The following is a 24640-nucleotide window of genomic DNA, read 5'->3' as shown; positions in this document are numbered from 1 at the left end:
TAAAATTGCAATTTGATAAATGAGCAAAAGAAAATTGATGTTATCACACAAACCTTTTCTCATCGATTATGGAACTTCACAAAGGCACAAAATAATTAATTTTAGTCATTTCTATCATGCTGGTGGAGTCAGAAATGCCTGTGCTGGTGATAGTAAGCTATTGTTCCGATCCTTGACAAAAAGTATGCTTAAAGCTGAAAGTGATGCAGAAATTTCAGTTTATGAGCTATTTAGAAGAATAGAAAGAGGCCATTACATGTTGGACAATTTAGTACACATATTTGACAAAGGACTTAAATGTAATCTTATATCTTATACCAAAGGCAACACTGGGAAAATAAATGATCATTTCCTATTTTAATTACAAAATATGGCAAAAAAAATTCGCAATTCCTAAAAACAACTGAATTGGGAAGCTGTTAGTTGAATTTTTCAAGTACAGTAGGGGAGGCTATGTTCATTTTGATGTTATTTTTTTCCTATACCGTATGTGACAGTACTAAGGTATTCTATTTTTGTCTATGATTATATTTACCCATAACTGAAACCAGTTTAACATTGTGAAATTATAGATTTTATTCAAACCATCCCATGTCAAAATGAAATCAAAGCATCTTTTAACATATGGAGCTTTCTCCTGAACTGATATCCAACTGAACTATATTTGCCCCCATTAGTTCACATCTATAATTCATATAACTGTTCATTTATTATTCATGTAGATACCTTTAGTACTGAGAAAAAAATTATGAATTGGTCTAGCTCAAAATGAGAAAGTATCCTCTGAATAAGTGATTCTACACATTTACATTGGGCTTATTAGAAATTTATAAATCTCATCGATTATCCTGGGATTAGAACATTATACAATATTATGCAAAAGAAGAAGGCTCTATGCATAGTTAAGTTATGGTATACTAACAATACTTGCATATAAATAACTCTAGCAGAAAATTTCACAAACTGTTTGTCTCTGAACTATTCACACATAAACAAATGGCATGGATATTACATTGTAATTTCATTGTACAGCACTGAATGACAAAATTAAACTGTACTTAATGATAACCTCCTTCTCTGTCTCCCAGAGTACATATCACAGGAAAGGTAATAAAAATGCTTAATATTCTTCTGATATCTCAGCTAGAGAGTGGGTGTCCTCAATCAGATGACAACACAGGTGATGTCTTTTTTTATTTTTGTAAATTCTGCTCCCAGTATGAACTAAGTAAATGTTTAATGATATCTACCCTTGCCCTGCTACAAGAATCAGCATTTCCCTCTCTTTGTGTCCCTCTGATGATCCTAATAAAAAGTATGAGACTGAATGTACATGTGTGGCTTGTAGGGGGGAAAACCTCATTACCTCAGTGCTTTGCAAACAATAAATTTTTTATTAATACTGTTACGCTGATTTGTAGGAAGAAGGAGAAGGAGTGAGAGAAGGAGACTGCTCTGGAAAAATAAGATGCAAAAGAGGCAAAAGTCAACATTTTCTGATTTTTTAACAACAGCATGTCAACCATTTAGAAGGCAGCCTACAATTGTTCGTATAGTGCACAACTGAGTGCCTGTCAACTATGCAGACTGAAGGGGGAGGCTTCAGAGAACTGCTTTCTTTATGGGTTAATTCAGGGGGTAAAAAGTTAAAAATTAGAATTAAACTATGTTTACCCAACAAGTGAACTAACTTTCATATTCTTAACAATGGAATTACTCGTTTCAGACATAAATTGCTAGAACAGCAAATAGCATCTTAAAACAAGTAAATATGTTTCACTGATCAAATCAATGTCTAAATGTTACTCATTTACATATGGCTAAAACAATGAATGAAGCATTTCACAGCATAATTTTTAAGTACTTATAGCTATTTTTAACTGCATTATGTTTTCCCAATGCATATTTTTTTTCTTTTTTTATTGAAGTATGGTTAATTTACAATATAGTGCTAGTTTCAGGTGAACAGCAAAGTGATTCAGTTATACATATATATATTCTTTTTCAAATTATCTTCCATTTAGGTTATTACAAGGTATTGAATACAGCCCCTGGTGCTATACAGTAGGTCCTTGTTGTTTATCTATTTTATATATAGCAGTTTGTATCTGCTAATCCCAAATTCCTAATTTATACCTCTCTTACTTACCCCCTTTCCTGTTTTGTAACCGTAAGTTTGTTTTCTATGTCTGTGAGTCTATTTGTGTCCTGTAAATAAGTTCATTTTATCATTTTTTTAGATTCCACATATAAGTGATAGCATATACTTATCTTTCTCTATCTGACTTACTTCACTTAATATGATAATCTCTAGGTCCATCCATGTTGCTGCAAATGGCATTATTTCATTCTTTTTTATGGCTGAGTAGTATTTCATCACACACACACACACACACACACACACACACACACACACACACACACACATACACACACACACACTCCACATCTTCTTTATCCAGTCATCTATCAATGGACATTTAGGTTGCCTCCATGTCTTGGCTATTGCAAATAGTGCTGCTATGAACATTGAGGTGCATCTATCTTTTCCACTTGGAGGTTCTCCAGATATATGTCCAGGAGTGGGATTGCAGGATACTATGGTAACTTTATTTTTAATTTTTTAAGGAATCTCCATACTGTCCACTATAGTGGCTGCACCAATTTACATTCTCACCAACAGTGTAGGAAGTTTCCCTCTTCTTCACACTCTCTCTACCATTTATTTGTAGACTTTTTAATGATGGCCATTCTGACTGGTGTGAAGTGATACCTCATTGTAGTTCTGATCTGCATTTCTCTAATAATTAGCAATATTGAGCATCTTTTCATGTGCCTGTTGGCCATCTCCCCAGTATAGGTTTTACCCTGCTATCCGAAAGAGAGTGTTCCTATGAAACCTTTTGTAAGCCAAACTGGCATAAAGCAAAGAAGCAATTAACCTTAGGACACATCTGCTAACAGATGCACAAAATAAATCAAGATAAAGCCAGATGTTCACAGACACAATTCAAAGCTATGGGGACTGATGCTGAGATGCTGCGTGTAGTTCCTGGAGAAGAAGCTTGGCGGTGCTACTCTCACTGCTCAGGGTACACACTGCTTCTGTAATGGCTCACTGCAAAACAAACACTGAATGCTCTTTTCAGTTTTCACCTTTTTTCGTAAAAGCAAAAATTCCCTTTGGATCTCTCTTGGTTAACAAAAACAGGTTCTAATGAGGTCTTATGTAAAAGTGAGGTGACATAAAGCAAACTTTCAAAAAGTGGAGGATACCTGTATAAGGACAAATCTCAACCACACTTCTTAGCAGACTCTGTTGGTTCTCCTCAATAACCACCTGCTTCTCCCTGCAAGGAGAATCCCCATGTGTTCAGAAGTCAACATTAATCTAGGCAAGTGTAGTAATTGTATTTTCCCTTCTAGAGAGTGCCAAGCAGGAACATGTGATCCAGGTTTGGCTGATGAAATGCGAGAGGACATCTGTAGGGGAATTCTGGGAAGGTCTCCTTGCTATTTCAATGGGACATACATGAAGAGAGAGCCCTATCTCTCTTCTTCAAGTTGTTCTAGCTCCATATGAAACCCAGAGTAACCATTAGCCTAAGGATAAAAGCCACACTTTGAGAATAAAGGAATCAAGAAAGTTGCAGAAAAATAGAGCTGTGCCATGCTGAAGACTGATTTCTTGTAATATGAACAATAAATCACCTTATTTCTTCAGTTATTTTGAATTGAGTTTTCTATTCTTTGCCATCAAAACCACCCTAACAAAACAAGCCGCACTCATACCACAATCATAATTATCATTTGCTTTCTCTTCCAAATTTTTCACAGCTATCTTTATTTTCACAGTTAGTTGTAATGTATATAAATTTTGCATCCATCTTTTCTCCTTTAATATTGTCATAGACAGATGACTGAATAAAGAAGACGTGGTGTGTATACATATATACACAAAGGAATATTACTTAGCCATAAAAAAAGAAATGTTATTTGCAGCAACATGGATGGACCTAGAGATTATCATATTAAGTGAAGCAAATGAGACAGAGAAAAACAAATATCATATGATGTCACTTATATGTGGAATCTAAAAAAAAAAAAGATATAAATTTTATTTACAGACCAGAAACAGACTCTCATGGACACAGAAAACAAACTGTGGTTACCAGGGGGGAAAAGGGAGGTAGGGCTAAGATTAGGAGTTTGGGATTAATAGATACACATTACTATACACAACACAGATAAACAACAAGGACCTATTGTATAGCACAAGGAACAATATTCAATGTCCTGTAATGAGCTGTAACGGAAAAGAATCTGAAAAATAAATACATAAACGTATATGTATAACAATCACTTTGCTGTACACCTGAAACTAACGTTGTCAACCAACTACACTTCAATAAAAAATAAGAATTTTACAAAAAACATTGTCAGAGGCATTTTTCCATTTTTTTAATATATAATCTTTGCAATTATCACTTTAAGAGCTGCATAGTATTCATCAAATGAAGGGACCTCTGAGTAGTACCTTATCGCTGGGTATTTAGGTTTGCCTTCACAGTTATAAACCAAATTATGTTTACGAAGATTACTTTCACACACACACACACTCAAAGACTATATATATATGTATATATGGACTCTGTGTGTGTGTGTGTGTGTATGTATATATATTTCAAGTTAATCACTTGTAAAAGGCAATAGTAACTGGATATCTAATTTTCTTCTTTAAAAAAACCTTCACACTAGTAAAGAGTCAGAAAATGCCCCAAGTCAAAGCTATTTTATAATTGCCTTAGCCTGAAAAGCAGATTGAGCTCAATATTTAAAATCCAGCCAGGAAATTTATCAAATCTGTTATCACTAATAAATGTTTTTCGACACCTGCTACATCGAATCAAGATGCAGCATTCAAAAAAATTTTAAAGGGACAGCTTTCAGCCAACTTTTTAATTAACATTCACGTCAAACACCAGATGGACTTCAAAGAGTATAGCCTGTAAACAGTAGCATCCGTCCCACAAACCCGCTATCTCTATTTGAATCAGGAGATTTAGGAGAACAGACAGGCATGACACGACAAAAAATCAGATCTATGAATTAGTCTTTCTGGTAGAATCTCAAGCATTAAAGCGTTCTCGTGCAGATACCTGCTTTAGCTATAAGTCCTCAGTCCCCTATGGCTGAGTTCCACTTGGCTACTTGCAACAAAGAGGAGTTCCTAGCACAGTCAAGCAAGTTGCCCAGCCACGCCAACCAGAGACTGAAAAAGTGATTTCCCTTTCCAGTCAGGAAGCTCTAAATTATTACAAGGTATTGTTGGGAGGAATCAGTTGTCTGTTAATTCCTCCTGTAGAAATGTGATAAAACCTGGCTCACATTGAGTTGATAATCATATCCTGGTGAACTCAGTTGTTATTATCCCACACTGGTCAAATAAAAACCAGTGGGGCCATTTTCTAAAACCACACAAAATTGACCATATAGCTGACTTATGCTTGACCCTAAACCTAGCAGGATTAGATCACAGAATGGTGGACTCGGCCAACAGGATCACCCACCACTACCCAGCTTAGGTGGGTTCTGATGCCAAGGTTTTCCCTGACTGTGACAAAGGGTCTTCAGCACTAATCATCTTGACGGCTCATTAGAAATGCACATTCCTGAGCCAGATTCCTAAGCTTATATAATCAGAGTCTCGGGAGGCTGGAGCCCAGGAATCTGCATTTTAATAAGCCCCCACGTGGTTCTAATGCTCACTGTGAGAACTAGTTCCCTGGGCTGATTCAGGGTGTTGCAATCCCTGGAATGATTCTTTACTACTAATTTGCAAGTTTTACACAGTCAGAGCCCAGGCATCCTCTTTCTCGTTCTCAGACATTTGAGCCACTGGAGTGTCCACGCCCCACCTGGCTTAGCTGAGATCCCCTACCACCCCTTCCACTAGCCTTCAACCAACTCTCCACCTCAAGAGCACCAACTTCCTCATTTCTCTCAATGTAACCAGATACATGACTCTAGTCTCCAGTTTATTAAAGGAGGGATTTCATTACAATAAATTTTCTTTCCTTTTGTTCTAATTGTTTCTCGTAAAGAAAAAAGAAAAAGAAAAGAAAGAAAAAAAACTAGATAATTTCAAATCATAAGAGACTAGAAATCATGTGCACTGGACCAAATATAATTTCCTTTCTCCTTCCTTTTAGACTAGCCCTTAAGCTGCAAAAATAGGACCATTAGACAGCACAGATATTTCTACATGCTTATATAATTAAAGAACAAAATAAGCTGTGGAGTAAAAATATCCACTATCTTATAATGTTGCTATGAGAATTAAATGAGAAGACTAATATGTAAAATGTTTAGCTAAGCATCCAACACAGAGTGAATGCTCAATAAATCCTACCTGCTATTATCAGGCCAGGTTGTTTTGGTAACTGGGAAAGTTTTTTCAATAAATCTATTCCAAAACTGCCTTTCTCCAGATAAAGAAACCAAAGCTCTGGGGGTTAAGAGTCTTACTCAACACAGAGTAGCTACTGGCAGATCCAAAGCGGATACCAGTGTTTTCTAAAGCACAATTCCATATTCTTCTCACCACTCCATGACAGCTTTGTTCACACTCCTAAGGGAAATGTACAACCAAGAAAGCTATATGGTTCAGAATAGCCAGTCATTTTGAAAGCATGAATTATGCCCAATCAGAACATGAGGAATAAATGACAGAATGGGTTATCAAGACTGAGTCTATGAAAGTAATTAAATTATTACATAGCCAGCAGATTGCTTTCCTGGTTGTTGTTGCTGTTGTGTTTTTATATTTGTTGGCAGGGGGAGGCATTTGTCTCCCATCTTGGGTGGTTTCTTTTGCTTCTTTTGTGTTCAGTCACTTTACTCCAGGAAGTACACACACTTAAGCAGTGTTCGGAGTTTTGTCTAGTGACAATTAGCTATGAACATAAAGACATCCACAAACAGTCCATGCTGTTGTTAGGTTTAAATTTCTTTTCAATACAAGAGGCTGGGGAGAATCAAAGGACAAGCTACTCTCCTCTGGAATATAAAGTTAAAACACTTACATATCAGAAAGAACACAATAGATCACTCTAGTGCTTTAACTTTGAATTCCATTTACTTCTATTATAATAGGAAATATGAAATACAATAGTAAAATGAAAAAACTGTCAATGTTTGCCAAACATGAGATTCTATTACAAATTATCTCTTACAGTAAATAGTGAAACAATGCTAGGGCTCTCTGCTTGCTATTATCTCAAATTTTTTATAGCCACATTGGCATTCTGTCTGTGAAACACAAGTAGAGCGATGACTTCATTCTCTAGGATGAAGGATAATTGATCTTAACCTTCCCATCACTTTCCTTTAACTCAAAGCACTAATGCAATTGAAGGCACAGATAAATAAAAATTTCTGAAGGGAAAGAATGGCCCTGTGAAAGTTAACCTCCAAATTACCTCCAAAAGGTACAAAGCAGGACATATCTCAGAGTCAAGATTAACGAAACCTCTGCCCCACAGCTTGGGTGGAGAGCTGCCAAAAAAAAAAATTTATTAAGGGAAATCCAACTTTGAAGGTCATAAGGTTTTTCTTCCATAGCTATAAAAGGAGAGGGGGAGAAAGCCCGAATTTTAAACAAAACCCCAACAACTCAAAACGAAGCATGATTCAAAGGCAAATTATTCACCTACATTTAAATATATTAATGTGACACTTTTATTATCACAAAACCAAAATATCTTACCAACTTTATTCTTTACCAACTAACCCAGATTGTCCACAAATAAGGTATACAGCTGAATAGGGGCATTCCTGAACTGCACTTGACTATAACAAGTTGCTCCTGCCCTATGATAGTTACTATTCCTATCTCTTTCCCTTTCTTTTTTCTTCACTCACTATTGATATTTACCGTACTGTGCCCAAGAACCGTGAACAGCATTTTGACCAGCTGTATTTTCACCCGGATATTTTGCCAGACTTTTTCAAATACATGTCAATGGTGGGAGTTAAGACAGAAATTTTACCACATTTTCCCAAATCGGGTCTACGGGGGTCGGGGGTGGGGGGAGGGTGGTTATTGGTTGTCATATTGGATTTAATATTTCCCTTTCCAAAACAAGTAATTAGAAAGTATCCCCTCCTTTGCTTTACTTCTTCTCCGTAAATATGGATAAATATGGTAAAATTCTCAAGGCAAGCTGATCCAGAGAACACACTCGCAACGCACGCGCGCACACAAACACACATACACACAGTGGCCAGAAACACGACCTTATCCAGGAAGCCAGAGCGCAGCAACTTGCCGAGAAACTATCACCCCGGACAACTTTCACACACAAAGCGGCTTTGCTAATTTAGAGTCAAGGTAGGAATGTACTTGGCTGGTAACTCAGAGCCCAACACCACACTGAGCAACGCAAACCCGCAACCCCACACCCTCTCACTCCCCCTCTTCAACACCTAGCGCCCTCTCCTAACCAAGCTTGTTCCCCGCCAGTTCCGAGTCGCCGCCGCTGCCCCGAGGCCACTCACCGTGTCTGCAGTCGCAGTAGCCCCAGTCCACCTTGCCTTGGGCGTTCCCATAGAAGCACCAGGGTCTGCCCGCGCCGTCCGGGCTCCGGCAAAAGTTGTGGTGCTGCCCTCGCAGTTGAGCCCAGGCCGCCGGGGGCGACCGCTCGAGGAAAGGTGGCACCTCTGCCCAGTGCAGACAAGGGGCCCCGAGGTCTGTCACATTGACCCAGGGCTCGCCAGCGGGGCAGCCCCCAGGGTGTGGCCCGGGCGTGCGCCCCGCGTGGAGGGCGTGCAGGCGCGGGGCATGGAGCGCCGGCTGGGGGCGCAGGACGCGCGGAAGAGGGGCAGGCGGAGGCGTCCTCAGTGGCCGCTGCAAGGTAGGCAGGTAATAGGGGTACTGGGGACCCGGAGGGGGCGAATGGCGATGGTGGTGGTGGAGGGGATAACTGAGGACCGGGTCAAAGCTGACCACTCCGGGGAGCACCCAGAAAATCAGAGCCACCGCAAAGCGGGCGAGCGTCATGGTGCCAGAGCAGCGGGGTTTGGTCCATGCTCCCCGGCTCCGCGGGCGTAGAGGAGAGGAGGGGGCGGGGCTGCGGGTCCCTGGAATCCCCTACTCGAGCCCCCTCCCGTCCCCCGCGCGCGGACCGCCTCCCTCTACTCAGCTCGCCTCCCGCCGCGAGTCCCCTGCCGCGCCTCTGCTCCTGCGCCTCGGGAGTGGTCGCGGGCGGGGAAATCTTGGGCTCCGCGGAGACTGGGCTGGTGGAGAGGACCAGCGAAGGAGAAGGCGGAGACCCGGCGGGCAGTGGCGGGGCCCGAGCCCCAGGTAGCCGGCATTGGCACGAGCCCGGAAACTCTGCCCCCTGGCTGCGGGCGCGAGGCACGCATTGTCGTCCCAGGGCCGGACCTCAGCTCGGTCCCTGCCCGGCTCCGGGCTGTCAGCCCGTCCGGCCCGGCCAGACCAGCTGCTGGCACCGCCGCGGCTTCACTGCCCGAGCCAAGCCCGAAGGTGCCAACGCGGGGGACGGTCTTGGCTGCCCCTTGCCAGCTGGCAACATCACCATAGTCCCGTGTCTGGCGGCTGCCAAGCCTGCCACCAGCCCCGTGCCGCCCTCGTTTCCTCTGTTCTGAAATCTTTAGAAGAAAAGTGGGGGTGGATTTAGTTGAAACTCTCCTCTGATAAGTCCCGGGGTAAAAGTTATCAAAGCCCACGCGGAATGCTGCAGCCATTTTACTGAGCTGTGAGCTCCTCAAGGACAAGACCATGTTTCGTTCCGCTGTATATCCCAGTGCTTAACACCGTGGCCAACACTTATTAGGCTCCGATAAACATTTGCTGAAATTAAATTCCTGAACCCACCCAGGGAAAGTAGCTTGAGCCTTTCTGCTTCCTGCCTCCCACTTTCCACCCGGTGTCCTGAAACACCACCAGTTGTTTGGTTATTATTGGGATTCAGTGAGGCCCTCTTAATACCAAATTTCCTTTCTAACCAGAGAAGACTTCATCCGTTCGGGTCTCCATCCTATCCAAAAAGTCCATCCCTCTAACACCTGCCTCGTTTCTGCCCGGCAAGGGACTTGAGTTAAGCCTATTCATTTGCCACTCCAAACTGTACTCTGCCTGCTGCAATTTCGTAGCTGTTGGCTCGACCTTAGCAAAACCCTTTCAACAGCTTCCCTAGTGACCCCCCGCAAAAAAAAAAAAAAAAAAAAAAAAATGTTGCTTAGAATTTTTAAAAATCACAGAACTAGATTTTAGGATTTCCCCTTTCAGTTGTTGCTGACTATGCCACTGAAGTGAAACAAGAAAAAGGAAGGCCATAAAGAAGGTAATATTTTATTTGCTGGCATAATTATGTTGCAGTGTGGAAAAGGACTACTGCACGATAATATACTGTACTCTGAAGGAAACTTCAGCATGACTTAAATGTTTATTGTTTAAACCTGGATTTCAGTTAGAACAGGAGTGAATTCCCTACGCCCATCTCAAATAATCTATCTTCGTGTAACGTTTTCAAATCATCTTACTGTTTCTAAAATGTTTCTCTCCAGTTAGTGAAACATTTGATTTTACTTCAGAGAGAATGGGCAAATGAATAATATTAGGAATCAAGGAGTGTATTTATCAAATCTTTATCAAGGTGTTTTTACTCAAGATGATTTTACCTACTAATTTTTTTTTAACTAATACTTTTCTGGTTCCAAAAGCATAATTAAAACTCTCCTGGGTTGGGGCGGGGGGTAGCGTATAATTCAGTGGAGCAAGCATGTACGAGTTCCTGGGTTCAATTCCCATACCTCCCCTAACAAGAAAGAAAGAAAGGAAAGAAAGGAAAGAAAGGAAAGAAAGGAAGAAAGAAAGAAAAGAAAGAAAGAAAGAAAGAAAGAAAGAAAGAAAGAAAGAAAGAAAGAAAGAAAGAAAGAAAGAAAGAAAGGAAGGAAGGAAGGAAGGAAGGAAGGAAGGAAGGAAGGAAGAAAGAAAGAAAGAAAGAAAGAAAGAAAGAAAGAAGGAAAAAGAAAGAAAGAAAAGAAAGAAAGAAAGGAAAGAAAAAGAAAGAAAGAAAGAAAGAAAGAAAAAGAAAGAAAGAAAAGAAAGAAAGAAAGGAAAGAAAGAAAGAAAAAGAAAGAAAGAAAAGAAAGAAAGAAAGGAAAGAAAAAGAAAGAAAGAAAGGAAAGAAAAAGAAAGAAAGAAAGAAAGGAAAGAAAAAGAAAGAAAGAAAGAAAGAAAGAAAGAAAGAAAGAAAGAAAAAGAAAGAAAGGAAAGAAAGAAAGGAAAGAAAAAGAAAGAAAGAAAGAAAGAAAGAAAGAAAAGAAAAGAAAAAGAAAGAAAGAAAAGAAAGAAAGAAAGAAAAGAAAGAAAGAAAGAAAGAAGAAAGAAAGAAAGAAAGAAAGGAAGGAAGAAAAGGAAGGAAGGAAGGAAGGAAGGAAGGAAGGAAGGAAGGAAGGAAGGAAGGAAGAGACCTAATTATCACCACCCCTCACCAAAAAAACTACTTGGGGAAGAGAGTGAAGGTAAAATACATTATCTGGAGGAGGTTGTTTCCTTATTTTAGTGTAGGTCAATAGAGTTCACCGATCACAGATTCTTGGTATAATAGGTGACAATTCTAAGAGGAGTCACCCTTTTCCTTCAGACCTTCTGCCGTTCACTTAATGGCCCAGGGAAGGCTCATCTTAGGATTCTGGCTGCCTTGCTTAGACCCATCTGCAACCCTTCCCTGCGTGGCTCCTGTACCCATGGCTTCCTGGGGGTCTGTAAGCAGACCCAATTCCCACACACCTTTGTACCTCAGAGAGGGGGAAATAATGAGAAAGAAGTAAGTAGAAGAGAAGATAGCGTATAATTCAGGTCTGAGGTCCAGAAAGGAGGGACCCTGGTGCAGCCTGGCCTCTCCTCCAGCTCTCTGGACACCTAAGAGATTTTCCAAGGTCTGCTTACATTTAACATACTGTAAAGCTGACACATACAAAGTGGAGTTACCCACAGAAAATTCCACATCTGGTTTTAATCGCTTCAAGTTTTTAAGCGTACCTTTCTTAGAAGATAAAATGGCAGGTATGTAATTGGACTGTGAAGTTAGGGACCTCAATGTGGGTTTTGCCCTCTGTTTTACAGGCAGAGTATGACTTAAACAGAACTGCTCTTTACATACTACTCCCCTCCTCTGCTAATCTTTTCCTTCTTCCTTCTCTTCTTTCATTCCTCCTTGCTGCTACCAAGATGCAGCTGTTTAAGATTTCCAATTCCCAATCCAATCCCTGAGATGTATTTCTCCCTCCCACTACAGGCACATCACAGTGTGTGTGTGTGTGTGTGTGTGTGTGTGTGTGTGTGTGTGTGTGTGTGTGTGGAGGTGGGGGGTGTTTGCAGGGAGAGATCCTTTCCTTCTGCCTCGATTAGGCACTACCTAGCCAAAGCTCCCTCCTCAGAGTCTCCTGACCCTCTGTCACCAACATCAAAGCCAAAGGAAAGGGGGAGGCAATAACACCTTATTATAACTGTGAGAACTCCCCTCGATTTTCCTTTGCCCTCCAACCCCTTCAGCAGCAACAAATGAGCAAGGAGAGGGAACAGAAAGAAACAAATGACATCTTACAGGCATTTCCCACTACACTTAGAAAGCCCCAGAAGGCCCCCATAATCCCTCTTGTCACCTCTGCAACCTCAGTGATTCGGGGCCCAAGAGCTCAACTCTCCCCAGCCTCTCAGCCTAAAACCTTGGAAAGTGATGAGGGGAGTCTGCCTGCCCACGTCCCAGCAAGGAAGGTGTGCAGTCTTGGGGATGGAGGTGGGACACAGACACACCTGCACATCTGTACTTTCCTGTGGCAACTCTGTTATATATGAACATTTGGTTTTATGGTGGTTTAGGAGATCATTTTACTTCACATACATGATGGGCTGTATAGCTCTTGTGTAGTTCGATTCAGAAATGCAACCAAGATGCATATTAGAGTTCCAAAAACCAGTATACCAACTAACTTTTGGAAAAGTTCCATTCACAATTTGGGTACTGCTTGCATTTGGAAAAGCTAAGAGGTTTTAAACATATGGCATAAGAACAGTATTTACTTGTACAATTCCCAGGGAAAAAAATTAGTTAAAAGAACACTGAGCATTGCTCTTTCATATACAAGAAGAAATATATCAAGTAATATCAATAATATAAGTCCCTGTCTAGGAACTGTGAGGATTTGAAATTATAAAACATAATCAGGCCTTGAGCAGGGGAAAATACAATAAAAGAACATATAATATTTAGTTAAAAGTTCAGTGAAAGAAAGACTCAGAAAATAAGTAATGAACTGCTGGGTGAATTGTTCAGTTATTTGGGCAGAGGGCCTCTGTTGGCAGGAGGTCTCTGGCAGTGGAGGTAAAATTTATCCCTCTGCTTTGTATTGGTCGCACTCGTCTTTGCCAGCCCTCCGCCAAGAAGATGTCTGAGGACCCCTAACTACAGGAGCTGTTCTATGTTTACATATAGAATCCTGTATAAGGGCTGCTGACCTTACATATGGTGTCCAACGACAAAATAAAATTTCTGCCTGACTAATCATATTCGTATTGTTCATAAGGGGGCATTGGAGCTCTATTTTCCTCATTGTTTAAAGTTGAATTTTATAAAACAGAATCTTTTTTGATTTCCTTTTTTTTAATGATTTTTTTCTTGGTCTTGTTTTCTTTTTTCCCCTTTATTAATTTTTTTGGGAGGGAGGTAATTAGATTTATTTATTTATTTGTCTATTTTTAATAGAGATACTGGGGATTGAACCAAAACCTTGTGCATGCTAAGCATGCACTCTACCACTGAGCTATACCCCCTCTCTCACCCAGTTTCCACTTATTTCTAAAAATTCATCTAACTTTGATATAATCCCTGTATAGAAATTAATTCTAGAGATTCATTTCCAGGCTTATCCAAATGATACATACTCTATATGAGGACTATAGATATCTCCCCAAAAAAGAAAAGAAAAAGGTGAATTCAGCCTTGAAATCGCTGGTTCATCTGGCTCTCACACCTACTCACTGTGGGATCTTAGGCAAGCTCCATTACTTCTCTAAGCCAGAGGCTCAACATCGGGGAAAAGCGGACAGTGATCTGCTAGCAGGATGGATCTCTGTGAGGGGTTACTAAGATAATGCATGTAAACTGGTGAGCCTAGTACTCAGTCCGTGCCAACTCACTATGGTAGAGCAGCCTCAGTAACTGCTTTTGAGTTCTTAACCCCTCAGATTAAGAAAACCTACCTCAACAAAGTAAGAAATTTGTCCAGGTTCCCCTTTCGGTCATGCTTCTGCTCTTGCTGCACCTCAGCTCCCCTTGAAGATGGATGACAAATGTGCGGCTGCCTGAGCTCTGCTCACTTGAGCGCTAGTCCTCTCTGATACGTTCTCTCTTTCCTCCTCCCAACAAGCTTAGTCCCTGAAAGCCAGTGAAATACTAACTATTTTGAGTTAGAACACTTCTCCTGAGGAGTTTACCTAAGGATCATGAGTGGTTTTCAAGTCCCTCGGTTGCAAGTCGGCTGTGGCCAAAGAAGAAAAGTGTAAACAGATCGAAAGAAAAGCCTGGCTAGGACTGCTTGCCAGGGATCTGGGATGCACAGAATCTGTGTGTTGAAAAAGACTTAGAGCTCCGACTTTCTGTTAGTTGCAGGAATCCTTCCCAGAGCATCCTGACAAGCGGACTTCCAGGTATTTCTTGAAAACTATTGATGGGGGAAATTCCTACTTGGAAGCCAGCACACTCCATCTCTAGAAAATCCAAATTGTTGGGAAAATCTTCCCATCTACTGAGCCAGAAGTTGCCTCTAGGTGGAAAGCTACTTTTATCTAGCTGTAATTCTGGTTCTACCCTCCTACTGATCCCAAATTCTGTTGTCAATCTAGAATCTAGCAGACCTGAGTTCAAATCCCTGTTAAATTGTTTATTATCTTCTTCGCCTGCAGAGGGCACTAACAACTCCTTTCTCCCCTACTTCTATCCATCTTCAGGAAAGAGATGCCCTGATTTGGAGCAGACAAATCCAAAGAAAAGCAATTGATTCACATTACTAGACTCCCTTATTAATATTATTTTATGAGACATAAAGAAGTCTGCATAAGCATAAATGATCAATGCACTATTTTCCCTCCTTTTGCTTAGTGTTTTTCCTGCTTCATCACTGCAATCTTAAGGACCATAAAGGTGAGATTGGGGCATGGGTTGAGGTTGAAAGGGAGAGAGAGAAGCTTTTCAGCTATTTGGCTTTTGGCATACTACTAGGAAACTACTTTGGAGTTTGGGATAAAAGCCCCAGCTAATTGTAAAAGCCTATGTTTGCCTGGGCTTGTCCTGCTCACATAAATGCCCTCTGGGAAACTTATTGCCTGAGGATTGGGGCAAGGGAGGGAGGGGCCTGCGGGCAGACGTGGAGATAGGATTTAGGGATCCTGGCTCCCCAGTCATCCATCAATCACTGCTAGCCTCTCTTAAATATAGTTTGCCTGTCTATAATGTGGAGATAGTTCTAGTTTACAAAGTTGTAAGAACTAGAAATAGTATGTTAAGTGCTGGACAAAGAACAAATGACTATCATATAAGTATGTGAAGACAATTATCAAGGCAGTAAACTGCAGCTCATAGAATTGAAAACAATAACTCAGATGTTTGCCCATTGCAGATTTCAGTGGAAAACAATGTCACCCTTGCTTCAAATACCACACTATGATTACATTAACGTTTCTACAATCACATGACACTTGGCTCTTTGCAATAAACACAAAGTTACCAAAACTCTTGACAGTCTGACAAAATTTCCCATATCCTTTAAAGCCCTGTTCAAACTGAAATCTTCCCTAACCAAATTCTGCTCTTGAAATGTGTGTTAGCCTGGCATGCTGTACACACAGAATTTTCACAATCACAGTCACATTGTTTCAGACTCCTCTTCATTATAAACTCTGCAATGGAAAGAATTATGTATTCCATAGTGATTGGCCTTTAAATGGCAGCCAGTAAGCAATGGAATATTATTCAGCATTGAAAAGAATTACTCAGCATGAAAAGACATGAAGGGGACCCTAAATGCTTATCACTCAGTGAATTATGCCAAGCTGAAAAAGACTATGATTTCAACCATATGACATTCTGGAAAAAGCAAAACTATTGAGACAGTAAAAAGATCAACGGTTGCCAAGGGTTGAGATGGGCCAGGGGATGGCTGGATGAACAGACAAAGCATAGAGAATTTTTAGGGCAGTAAAAATACTTTGTGTGATACTCTGAAGGTGGATACATGTCATTATACATTTGTCCAAACACACAGAATGTATAACAGCAAGACTGAACTGTACTGTAAACTCTGGGTTTCCAGTGATTATGTTGTGATGATGTAGGTTCATCAGCTGTAACAAATATATCACTCTGGTGGGGATGCTGATAATGGAGGAGGCTATGCATGAATGGTGCAGAAGATACATGGGAAGTCCATGTACCTTCCCCCTCAATTTTGCTGTAAATCTAAAACTGCTCCCCACCAAAAAAATCTTATTTTTTTAATGGCAGTCATTGAACAAATGAGATCTTAAAAAAATGCAAATGAGCTTTTTAAAATTTTTATAATATGGTAGTGTATTGTCTAGAAGAGAGATCACAGGGGGCGGGTGATACAGTGCATGCTTAGTATGCATGAGTCTTAGATTCAATCCCCAGTACCTCCATTTAAAAAAAAATTTTTTAATAATAATAAAAAATAAATAAATAAAATTAATCCCCCACAAAATCCTAAACTTTGTTAAAAATTAACTAATTAGTTTTAAAAAAGAGAGAGAGAGAGATTACAAACTAGCAGCCAGCAAGATGGGCATGCCATCCAGATGTATTTTATTTGGTAGAGATTCAAGTATTAAAAATATTTAAACTTCATGCATTATTTAAAAATCAGTAGCTCATCCACAAAATAATGGATTACCAGCTTCCCTTGTATATCTGTTAGAAAGCTTTGGCTACAAGTAAGAGACACCTCAACTCAAATTGGCTTAAAATCAGGTATTTTAAAGGACTATATGATCTGGTGCAATAGGAAGCACCAAGTCCTCCAGGTTGGTTGCTTCAGTGCCTAACCATGCCATTGAGCTGCCAGGCCCTTTATCTCTCTGCTTGATCATCTTAGTGTTGACTTCATCTTCAGACTGCCGGCAAATAACAAGACATTACATGTAGATAGAGCCCCTGCTCAGAAGAGGAAAAGAGACTTGTTCTTTCTGTGCCTCTTTTTCAGGAGCCAAGTAATCTTTCCTAGAAGCTTCCTAGGAGATATCCCCTCACACCTTATAGGCCATTATTGGGTCACATGCCTGTTCCTGAAACATTCACTGCTAGGAGGATAGACTTGCTATGATTAGCTTGGATTAATTATCTGGGAACTTGGGAAAAGGTCAACCTATGTATACTACATTTTTTTTAAATTGAAGTATAGTTGGTTTACAATATTGTGTTAATTTCTCGTGTACAGCATAGTGATTTAGTTATACATAAATATTCTTTTCATATTCTTTTTTATTATAGGCTATCACAAGATATTGTATATAGTTCCCTGTGTTATACAGTAGGACCTTGTTGTCTATTTATTTTATATATAGTAGTCAGTATTTGCAAATCCTAGACTCCCAGTTTATCCCTCCCTAACCCCTTACCGCATCTTGAAAAATCAGAAGATCTGGCAACATTGCAACCTTAATTCCCACATAGCAATAAATGTCTATAGCTGTTTCCATCCTTAGACTTAGAGAAACAGTCCTCAGTTCAGCACTACCTGCCTGGACTTTGTAAGCATTTGAGTTTACTACACCTAGTTTGTATTCTTTTATCTGGCAGGAATTTCATGCTAAATTATATTTCACAGGTATTTCAGTCTATAGATTCTAGAGACTAATGATGAATGGGTAATTGTGTTAATGTCTATAGCAATGTAACAGACTTTTGTCCCACAACTTGGTGGCTTAAAACAATAAGCACTTATTATCTCACAGAGCTTCTGGGAGTCAGGAATCTGGGAGTGCCTAAGCTGAGTGGTTCTGGCTCAGTCTCTTATGAATGAGTGGTGATGGGACTGCAGTTATCTAAGGGCTTGACTGGGCTGGAGGCTCTTCTTCCAAGCTCACTGATGAGGCTGTTGGCTGGAGGCCTTAGTTTCTCAACATTTAGAATTCTCCATAAGGCCATTCGCAACATGGCATTGGCTTCCTCCACTGCCAATGATCCAAGAGAGCAAGAGAATGACCAAAACTCTTATAACCTAATCTCAGAAGTGACATACCATCACTTCTGCCATATGCTATTACTCACATAGTAACCTAGCCCTGGTACAGTGCAGGAGGGGTGTGAATTCCAGGAGGTGGAGATCACTAGGCGCCATCTTTGAGGCTGGCTACCACAGATATGTTCTGTAAAATTGCTCTATTGACAGAGAATTTAAACAGATACTTACTTGTAGTGTGACTGTAAGAATTTTCCAAATGCCAAATATCTTGGGAGTGTACTGTCAATAAAACAATCACTTTACCAGAAACACAGGGTCAGCTATAAGCAAAGATGTCTTAATTTCCCCAGAATCTCTGTTTACAATATTAGCAGACTCGGTCTTGTTTTTCGTCTGGTTGCAAGAAAAAATTTTTTTTAATCAATTAATTTAGGTATCCAGACTCCTAGCAAAAGATTCCCAAGTGTACCTGTTGCCTAATAAGACTTAATGTGTCAACAGGGCTGGAGTTATTAACATTTTAACAGGGACAAAAGAAAGCATGGAGTGGACAAACGAATTATGGACTTTCAGGCATCCTCTGAACTGAGTTCCAGGAGAGTAGGAATTTGGATAAGGAAGATGCCTTTGTATCACTTGTAAGGCTGCAATTATATCACTTGTAAGTCTGTCTGTATTAGAATATTGCTGAAGACAAAGTAACAGAAAGCAAAACAAAAATAGCCATGATTTAATTTGATGAAAACGTTACAAACTTTTTCAGTTAAATTGTATTCACCCTCTGTAAAACAACTCCCAAAATCTGGTAATGCAACAGTTTCTTGTCCAAGAAATTAGCTACGTACATTACTGTTGCTTTCTGACATACCCAACGAACCCCAAAGACTCAAAAGGCTTACATTTATGCATAACATTGCTATGAAAACTAGAAACAAAATTTACTGGTGGAGCTGAAATCAGAAAGAATTTCTTTTTTTCTCCCTCTTCCATAAAGCAGTTACATTGTGAAGGACATATGCCCTCATTTGGGGACTGAAAGATAGATACAGTTTTGAAACAGAGGCTCATTGGCAGTAGTTATAGCTGAGTTGTATAATAAAACAAACTCAGAGCATTAAAAATATGATGCTACTCTAGACTAGTCTTTATTTTTAGAAGGCTTAGAAACCTCTACTCAGTGTAAAAAGTCTCTGTGTATGACTAAATGTTCTTTGCTATCAAATGGTCATTAGAAAAATGAAATATGGTCAGTCGATCAACTAGAAAAACAGTATTTGGCACATAACATCAGTTCTGTTGGAGCTCACAGATGAGTCTAAGAACAGGCTGGAAGATATGGAAGATGCTGGGTTCCATCTAGGAGCCTAAAATAAGACATGTTAACTAGTAAGGTTTTGATCTGCCAGAGAGTGGCTGTTAATGTAACACATAGGTCTTGTGGAATGCTTTTCTCCAGAAATGTTTTAGGTAAATTATTTCAAAGAATCAACAATAACTTTGAACAATATTAACCTTTGAAACTTAACTAGCTCAACAGGGCATATAATAATTAAAGCAGAAGGAAGAAACCTGTTAAGAAATAGATCTTTTGAAGTGTTTAAAATGTTTAAACACTGAAAAGCCACACAAAAACTGAACAGTAACATCCGTTTTAAGAATATAAATAATGCCATGATTCTCAGTTTTGACTGTGGTACAAAACAATCTTTGAAAGCTATGATTTTGCGTTTCATAATTTTCTGCATTCTTTTATTTTCAAAATATTTTTGATATTTAGAAAGAAAGAGGACAAAGAGTAAACGGATCTTTAATGTACACTAATTTCATAGCATCCAGTTGATCACTTAAAATAAACTGACTTTTTAATAATGAAGAATTTCTCTCAAGTGGCTGGATGGATTTTTGCTGGCCTTAAGTAAGCTCTTGAATGAGGCACTGGGTCTTACTCATTTCTGGATCCTCATTATTTAGTACAAGCTTCTCCGTAAATATTTTCCACTGACTCTAGTCTCTTATCTAGTTCTCTTATCTAGCTCTCTTGATGGTCAGTGGCTTACCTTTGTGAGATGGTTGGCTGTAATTAAATGCACAGGACACAATGGACTGCAGTTTTTTTCCCCTGCAAATTAAATGGGTTTTCATGGAAAATATTAATAAAAACGAAGAAAGCTCACTTTTTTTAGAACACTTTATTTTGCTACAAACATGCATTTTCCCATTACATTTTCTTTTTGACTCCCTCAGAAAATGGACTGAATTAATAACTCAAGAGAGTGTGACCAACACAATTTGTAAGTGTCTGGAGATGAATTTGGAGCAACAACAATTTTCTGAAAAGTACTTTGGTGACCAGAGTAAATCATACAAATACAAAATCAGTCAGGGAACTCACACAATCACACTGTATTTCTCTTTTTGCAAATACTGGAGAATGCTGAGATTTTGCTGTGTTTTATACAGCTTCACTCTAGCCTGCAGGGCTCGTGAAGTTGCAGAATATTAAACAATCTTACACACGATTATGAATGAAAAATAAATTGTTCTACTTAAATCAGCAAAAATGAACATATACTATGTTCAGGAAAAGCAAATAAACAGATCCGATATTTTGGGAAGTTATAAAGCTGAAAAAAGAAAAGTTATGAACAATGCTGCTGTATTTAAAGAAAGCGGTGGTATTAACAATGCTGACATAGATCGTCTCTGACTTACAATGGTTCCATGTAATGATTTTTCGACTTTAAGGTGGTGTGAAAGCGATATGCATTCGGTACAAACCACAAATTTTGAACTTTGATCTTTTTCCAGGCTAGCTTATAAGGTACGATCTCATGATGCTGGGTAGCAGGGACCACAGCCCCACCATCACCGCAGTAAACAAACAACACACTTAAAGCCATTCTGTCCCTACACAACCACAGAAAAATGACCATCTTTCACTTTCAGTACAGCATTCAATAAGTTACATGAGCTATTCAACACTTTATTATAAAACATGCTTTGCATAGATGATTTTACCCAACTGTGGGCTAATATAAGCATTCTGAGCACGTTTAAGGTAGATGAGGCTATATGATGTTCAGTAAGTTAGGTGTTATAAATGCATTTTTGATGTACGGAATTTTCAACTCATGTTTATCTGGATGTAACCCCGTGGTAAGTCCAGGAAGATCTGTATTTCAAAGAGAAACTCTCATTCTGGATACTTGACTCTCCCTAAACCTCAGTAACTCTGTAGTACAGCTTGAGAATGTTTATGATTGCTTACTTTTTATTTGCAAATAATAGAGCCAAGATTTTCTCTTTTTGTATAACTCACTAAGTATCTACCATGGTTTGTTCCAAACTAAACTGTGTCATGAATGCCAACTCAAACTTTAATTGAACTAATAAGGAGCAGAGTATCAAGAAGAATTATAAACAATAAACCTAATAAATAAACACTAGGTTAAAAAATACATCCTTATTCCTTCAGATTTGCCTGCCTATTGAACCCTCACATTCAAAGCTTATGTTAGCAGCATATAATTTATAGGCAGGGGAAGAGTCAAAGTAACTGTCTTCACAATGTAGGTTAAATAATAAGAGTTGACATTAATTGGACACTTACTATGTTCAAGTTCCTGCACTAACCACATTATCAACCATTCATTTAATACATATTGATATTTCTCAAACTTCGTAATACAGGCATTATTATCCCGTTGATAAGAGAAAAGAAGAGAAAACTGAGGCTTAGAGAGTTTAATTAACTTGCCTAAATCTATACAGGTAGTAAGTGATTAAGATCAGATCTAGGCAGGCCCTTAACCACTATATTATAGAAAAGTCTTATTTTCACCAGAATTATCCTAATAGTTATCTTCCACAATAAATTTCAGTACAGACATTCAATTTGCCATTTCTCAAAGGCAAAGCAAAGATCTTAGTAGACTTCATTAACCTACAAAGCTGTATTAAACTGAAGGCTGGAATCAGACTTCAGTTAATTGCAGCTGTGCAGCCATAGAAATGTAGATATCAGGGACTTGTCTAATTTGAGTTCAGTGACTGAATTTAACAAGTAGATTTTCACACTTTAGCACCAGCTGAATATATATAGATCTAACCTGTTGAAAAGCTGAAAAACCAAATGGAGAATAATACAGTTAAGGGGAAACCACCACTGGCCACTGAGCTGAACACCTGACCTGGTTATGATTTTATCACCTAGGCAAGTTTTAGTGGCGTAATTTGGCTATTATCAACGCAAACTCCAGGCTCAGACAGCTTGGGTTCAAATCCATCTTAGTAGTTTACTGTCAATTTGACCATTTGGGCAAGTTACGTAGCTTCTATAAGCTTTCTAAAATTGTTATGAGAATTAAGGGGGATGATTTTTGTAAACCATTTATTTGGGTCTGGCTCTTTTGTTCATTTGTTCGAGAGAGAAAGGGATCAAAAGAGTACTTATTAAAGAGAAAGGGGGAAGTATTAGTTCATAAACTGCTCTTCTTGAAAATAGTAAAAATAGTTACTTGAAAACTGCTGTTCATTAACAGAAACGTTTTTTGAAGAAGTTATGTACTTATCACGTAAGGCAAGTCACTTACTTCTTTTGGCTCAGTTTCTTCAACTATAAAATGAAGATAACTAATACTTGCCTCAGGGCAATCATTGTTTGATGAATAAATAAAATAATGCAATAACAGCAAATACCTGCTGTACAGGAAGTTCTGGATAAATGACGGCTATTAATATTATTATTAAAAAAACAAGTACAAGAAAGGACCTCTAAAGCTCAGATGAAGGAATATGAAAAGAACGTTGGCTTTTCTCTACTACTTTCAATTGTATTTGGTCCCAGACTAGGTCACTAGGCTGTCTTCTGAGAAGAGGGTAGGGCAGAGAAGTTTAGACATGGTTTAGTGAAGTCTCGGGTTCAGTAACAGTTAGACTCAGCCTGCTGAGTAAACACAAGGCTCTCTGATCTCAAGTGGTTAGATACTTAAGAGCAAGCATAGCAATCTTCTGCCAAGGGAAAATATTCATCCATAAACAAAAATGTCACCTGAAAGAACTCCTACACTTCTGTACTTATTTTGTCGTGAAGAAAGGAAAAACAGATGGCTGGTTTCTGAAAATTTTGAGGTGCCCACCTTAGGTTTCTGTATGAATTCCTGAATAATAACAGGCCAGAGGGATTGGAAGAAATTCCCTTTCCTCACCCTCTGATGGATACTGTTTCCACAGCTTCCATGCAGGCTCTGCCTACCTGCCGTCCATTTTATTCTCCTCTCTTTCTCCATCACCAACTCTGCAAATGTCTAACAGGTAACTTTTCCATTGGAAAAGGAGGTGGGTGTTACAATTAAGGTAACCATTTATATGCTGAATTTACTAATTTTTTCCTAGCATTAGTAAATAAATTCTTTGTATTGTCACTGTTAACATCTAAATAAAGAGATACTGTGTTGTCCTGTGGGCAATGTAGACTGTGAACCAATGGACATTATACAAATTCTTCTCAGCCATTTAACAGCCCAGACCTTTGCTAGTTTCTCTCTGAATTGCATCTGGGGGTGACAATGCCACCTCGAAGTGACGTTGTGCAGGGACGTGAAAAATGCTGTGTTGGCTACTTCATGGACACTCAACAGATAGTATGTTTTCTGTTTCATTTCTTCCCCTTTGTCTAAGCTCAAGGTTTGTTCAATATTATTAAAGGACTAACAGTTTTTTCCCTCCCAGAGCATGTTGAGTCAAGACAGTTTCACAATCCAGACCGCAGTAGAACTGGTCAGGAAAAGTTACAGACCCTCAAGAGCTCACTAACCTTAAAAAAAAAAAATCTCACCCAGTGTGTATGTGAAGTCCAGCAAATAATGTGAACTTAATTAAAATCTCCGCTTCTTTGGGAAGGCAGTGAACTTTCTTTGCCTTTTAAATTGGTAGACAAAGGAATTCAGACCAGATTAAAGTGTTGTCAAGCCTTTGAAACATAAAACAAATGAAATATTACCTCTAAGGACTAAATTGTGCTCTGATGATTTTTCAAGTTCTCACACAGGAGTTTTAACATTTTTACTTTATTAAAAATATAAAACACTTCGGCTATTAAATTTTCTCTATGTAGTTTTAGCTGTTGCTTAATGGCTGTATCTGTGGTAATCATCTCCATTTTCCTCTGGGTTTCAGATACCAACTGTGGCACCGACAACACTGTAGTTTGGGTTGATCGCTGGGATTCCCTACGTACTGCCAACAGTGGCAGTAAGGGTTTTGCCTTTTCTTCTGGAGCACAAATTTCTAAACCAAAGTTTGCTGACCCTGAGTGTCACCCAGTTTTTAGCTCTTGTCTTTACCTTATGGGGGC

The 24640-nt window shown here is 39.3% G+C and overlaps 1 protein-coding gene and 1 long non-coding RNA gene across 3 annotated transcripts in view; one reads left to right on the top strand and one right to left on the bottom strand.

The window, feature by feature from the left end:
- The window catches only part of PRSS12 (serine protease 12), a 62455-nt gene extending 52856 nt beyond the window's left edge, over positions 1–9599 (bottom strand). Inside the window, exon 1 of one of the 2 annotated variants that reach the window (XM_074341666.1) lies at positions 8560–9599. In XM_074341666.1, the coding sequence (XP_074197767.1) occupies positions 8560–9061 (502 nt within the window). In that variant the 5' untranslated portion in view covers positions 9062–9599. The remainder of the gene's footprint in view (positions 1–8559) is intronic. The other variant, XM_074341661.1, reaches the window with a different exon arrangement.
- Positions 8786–24640, top strand: part of LOC141573462 (uncharacterized) — a 51730-nt gene continuing 35875 nt past the window's right edge. Inside the window, exon 1 of the long non-coding RNA XR_012499219.1 lies at positions 8786–8915. This is a non-coding gene — a long non-coding RNA (uncharacterized LOC141573462). The remainder of the gene's footprint in view (positions 8916–24640) is intronic.

Source organism: Camelus bactrianus, chromosome 2 (genome assembly GCF_048773025.1).
Source record: "Camelus bactrianus isolate YW-2024 breed Bactrian camel chromosome 2, ASM4877302v1, whole genome shotgun sequence".
Lineage (NCBI taxonomy): Eukaryota > Metazoa > Chordata > Mammalia > Artiodactyla > Camelidae > Camelus > Camelus bactrianus.
Note: the sequence above shows the minus strand (reverse complement) of the source record. Positions and strands in the feature narration are given on the sequence as shown.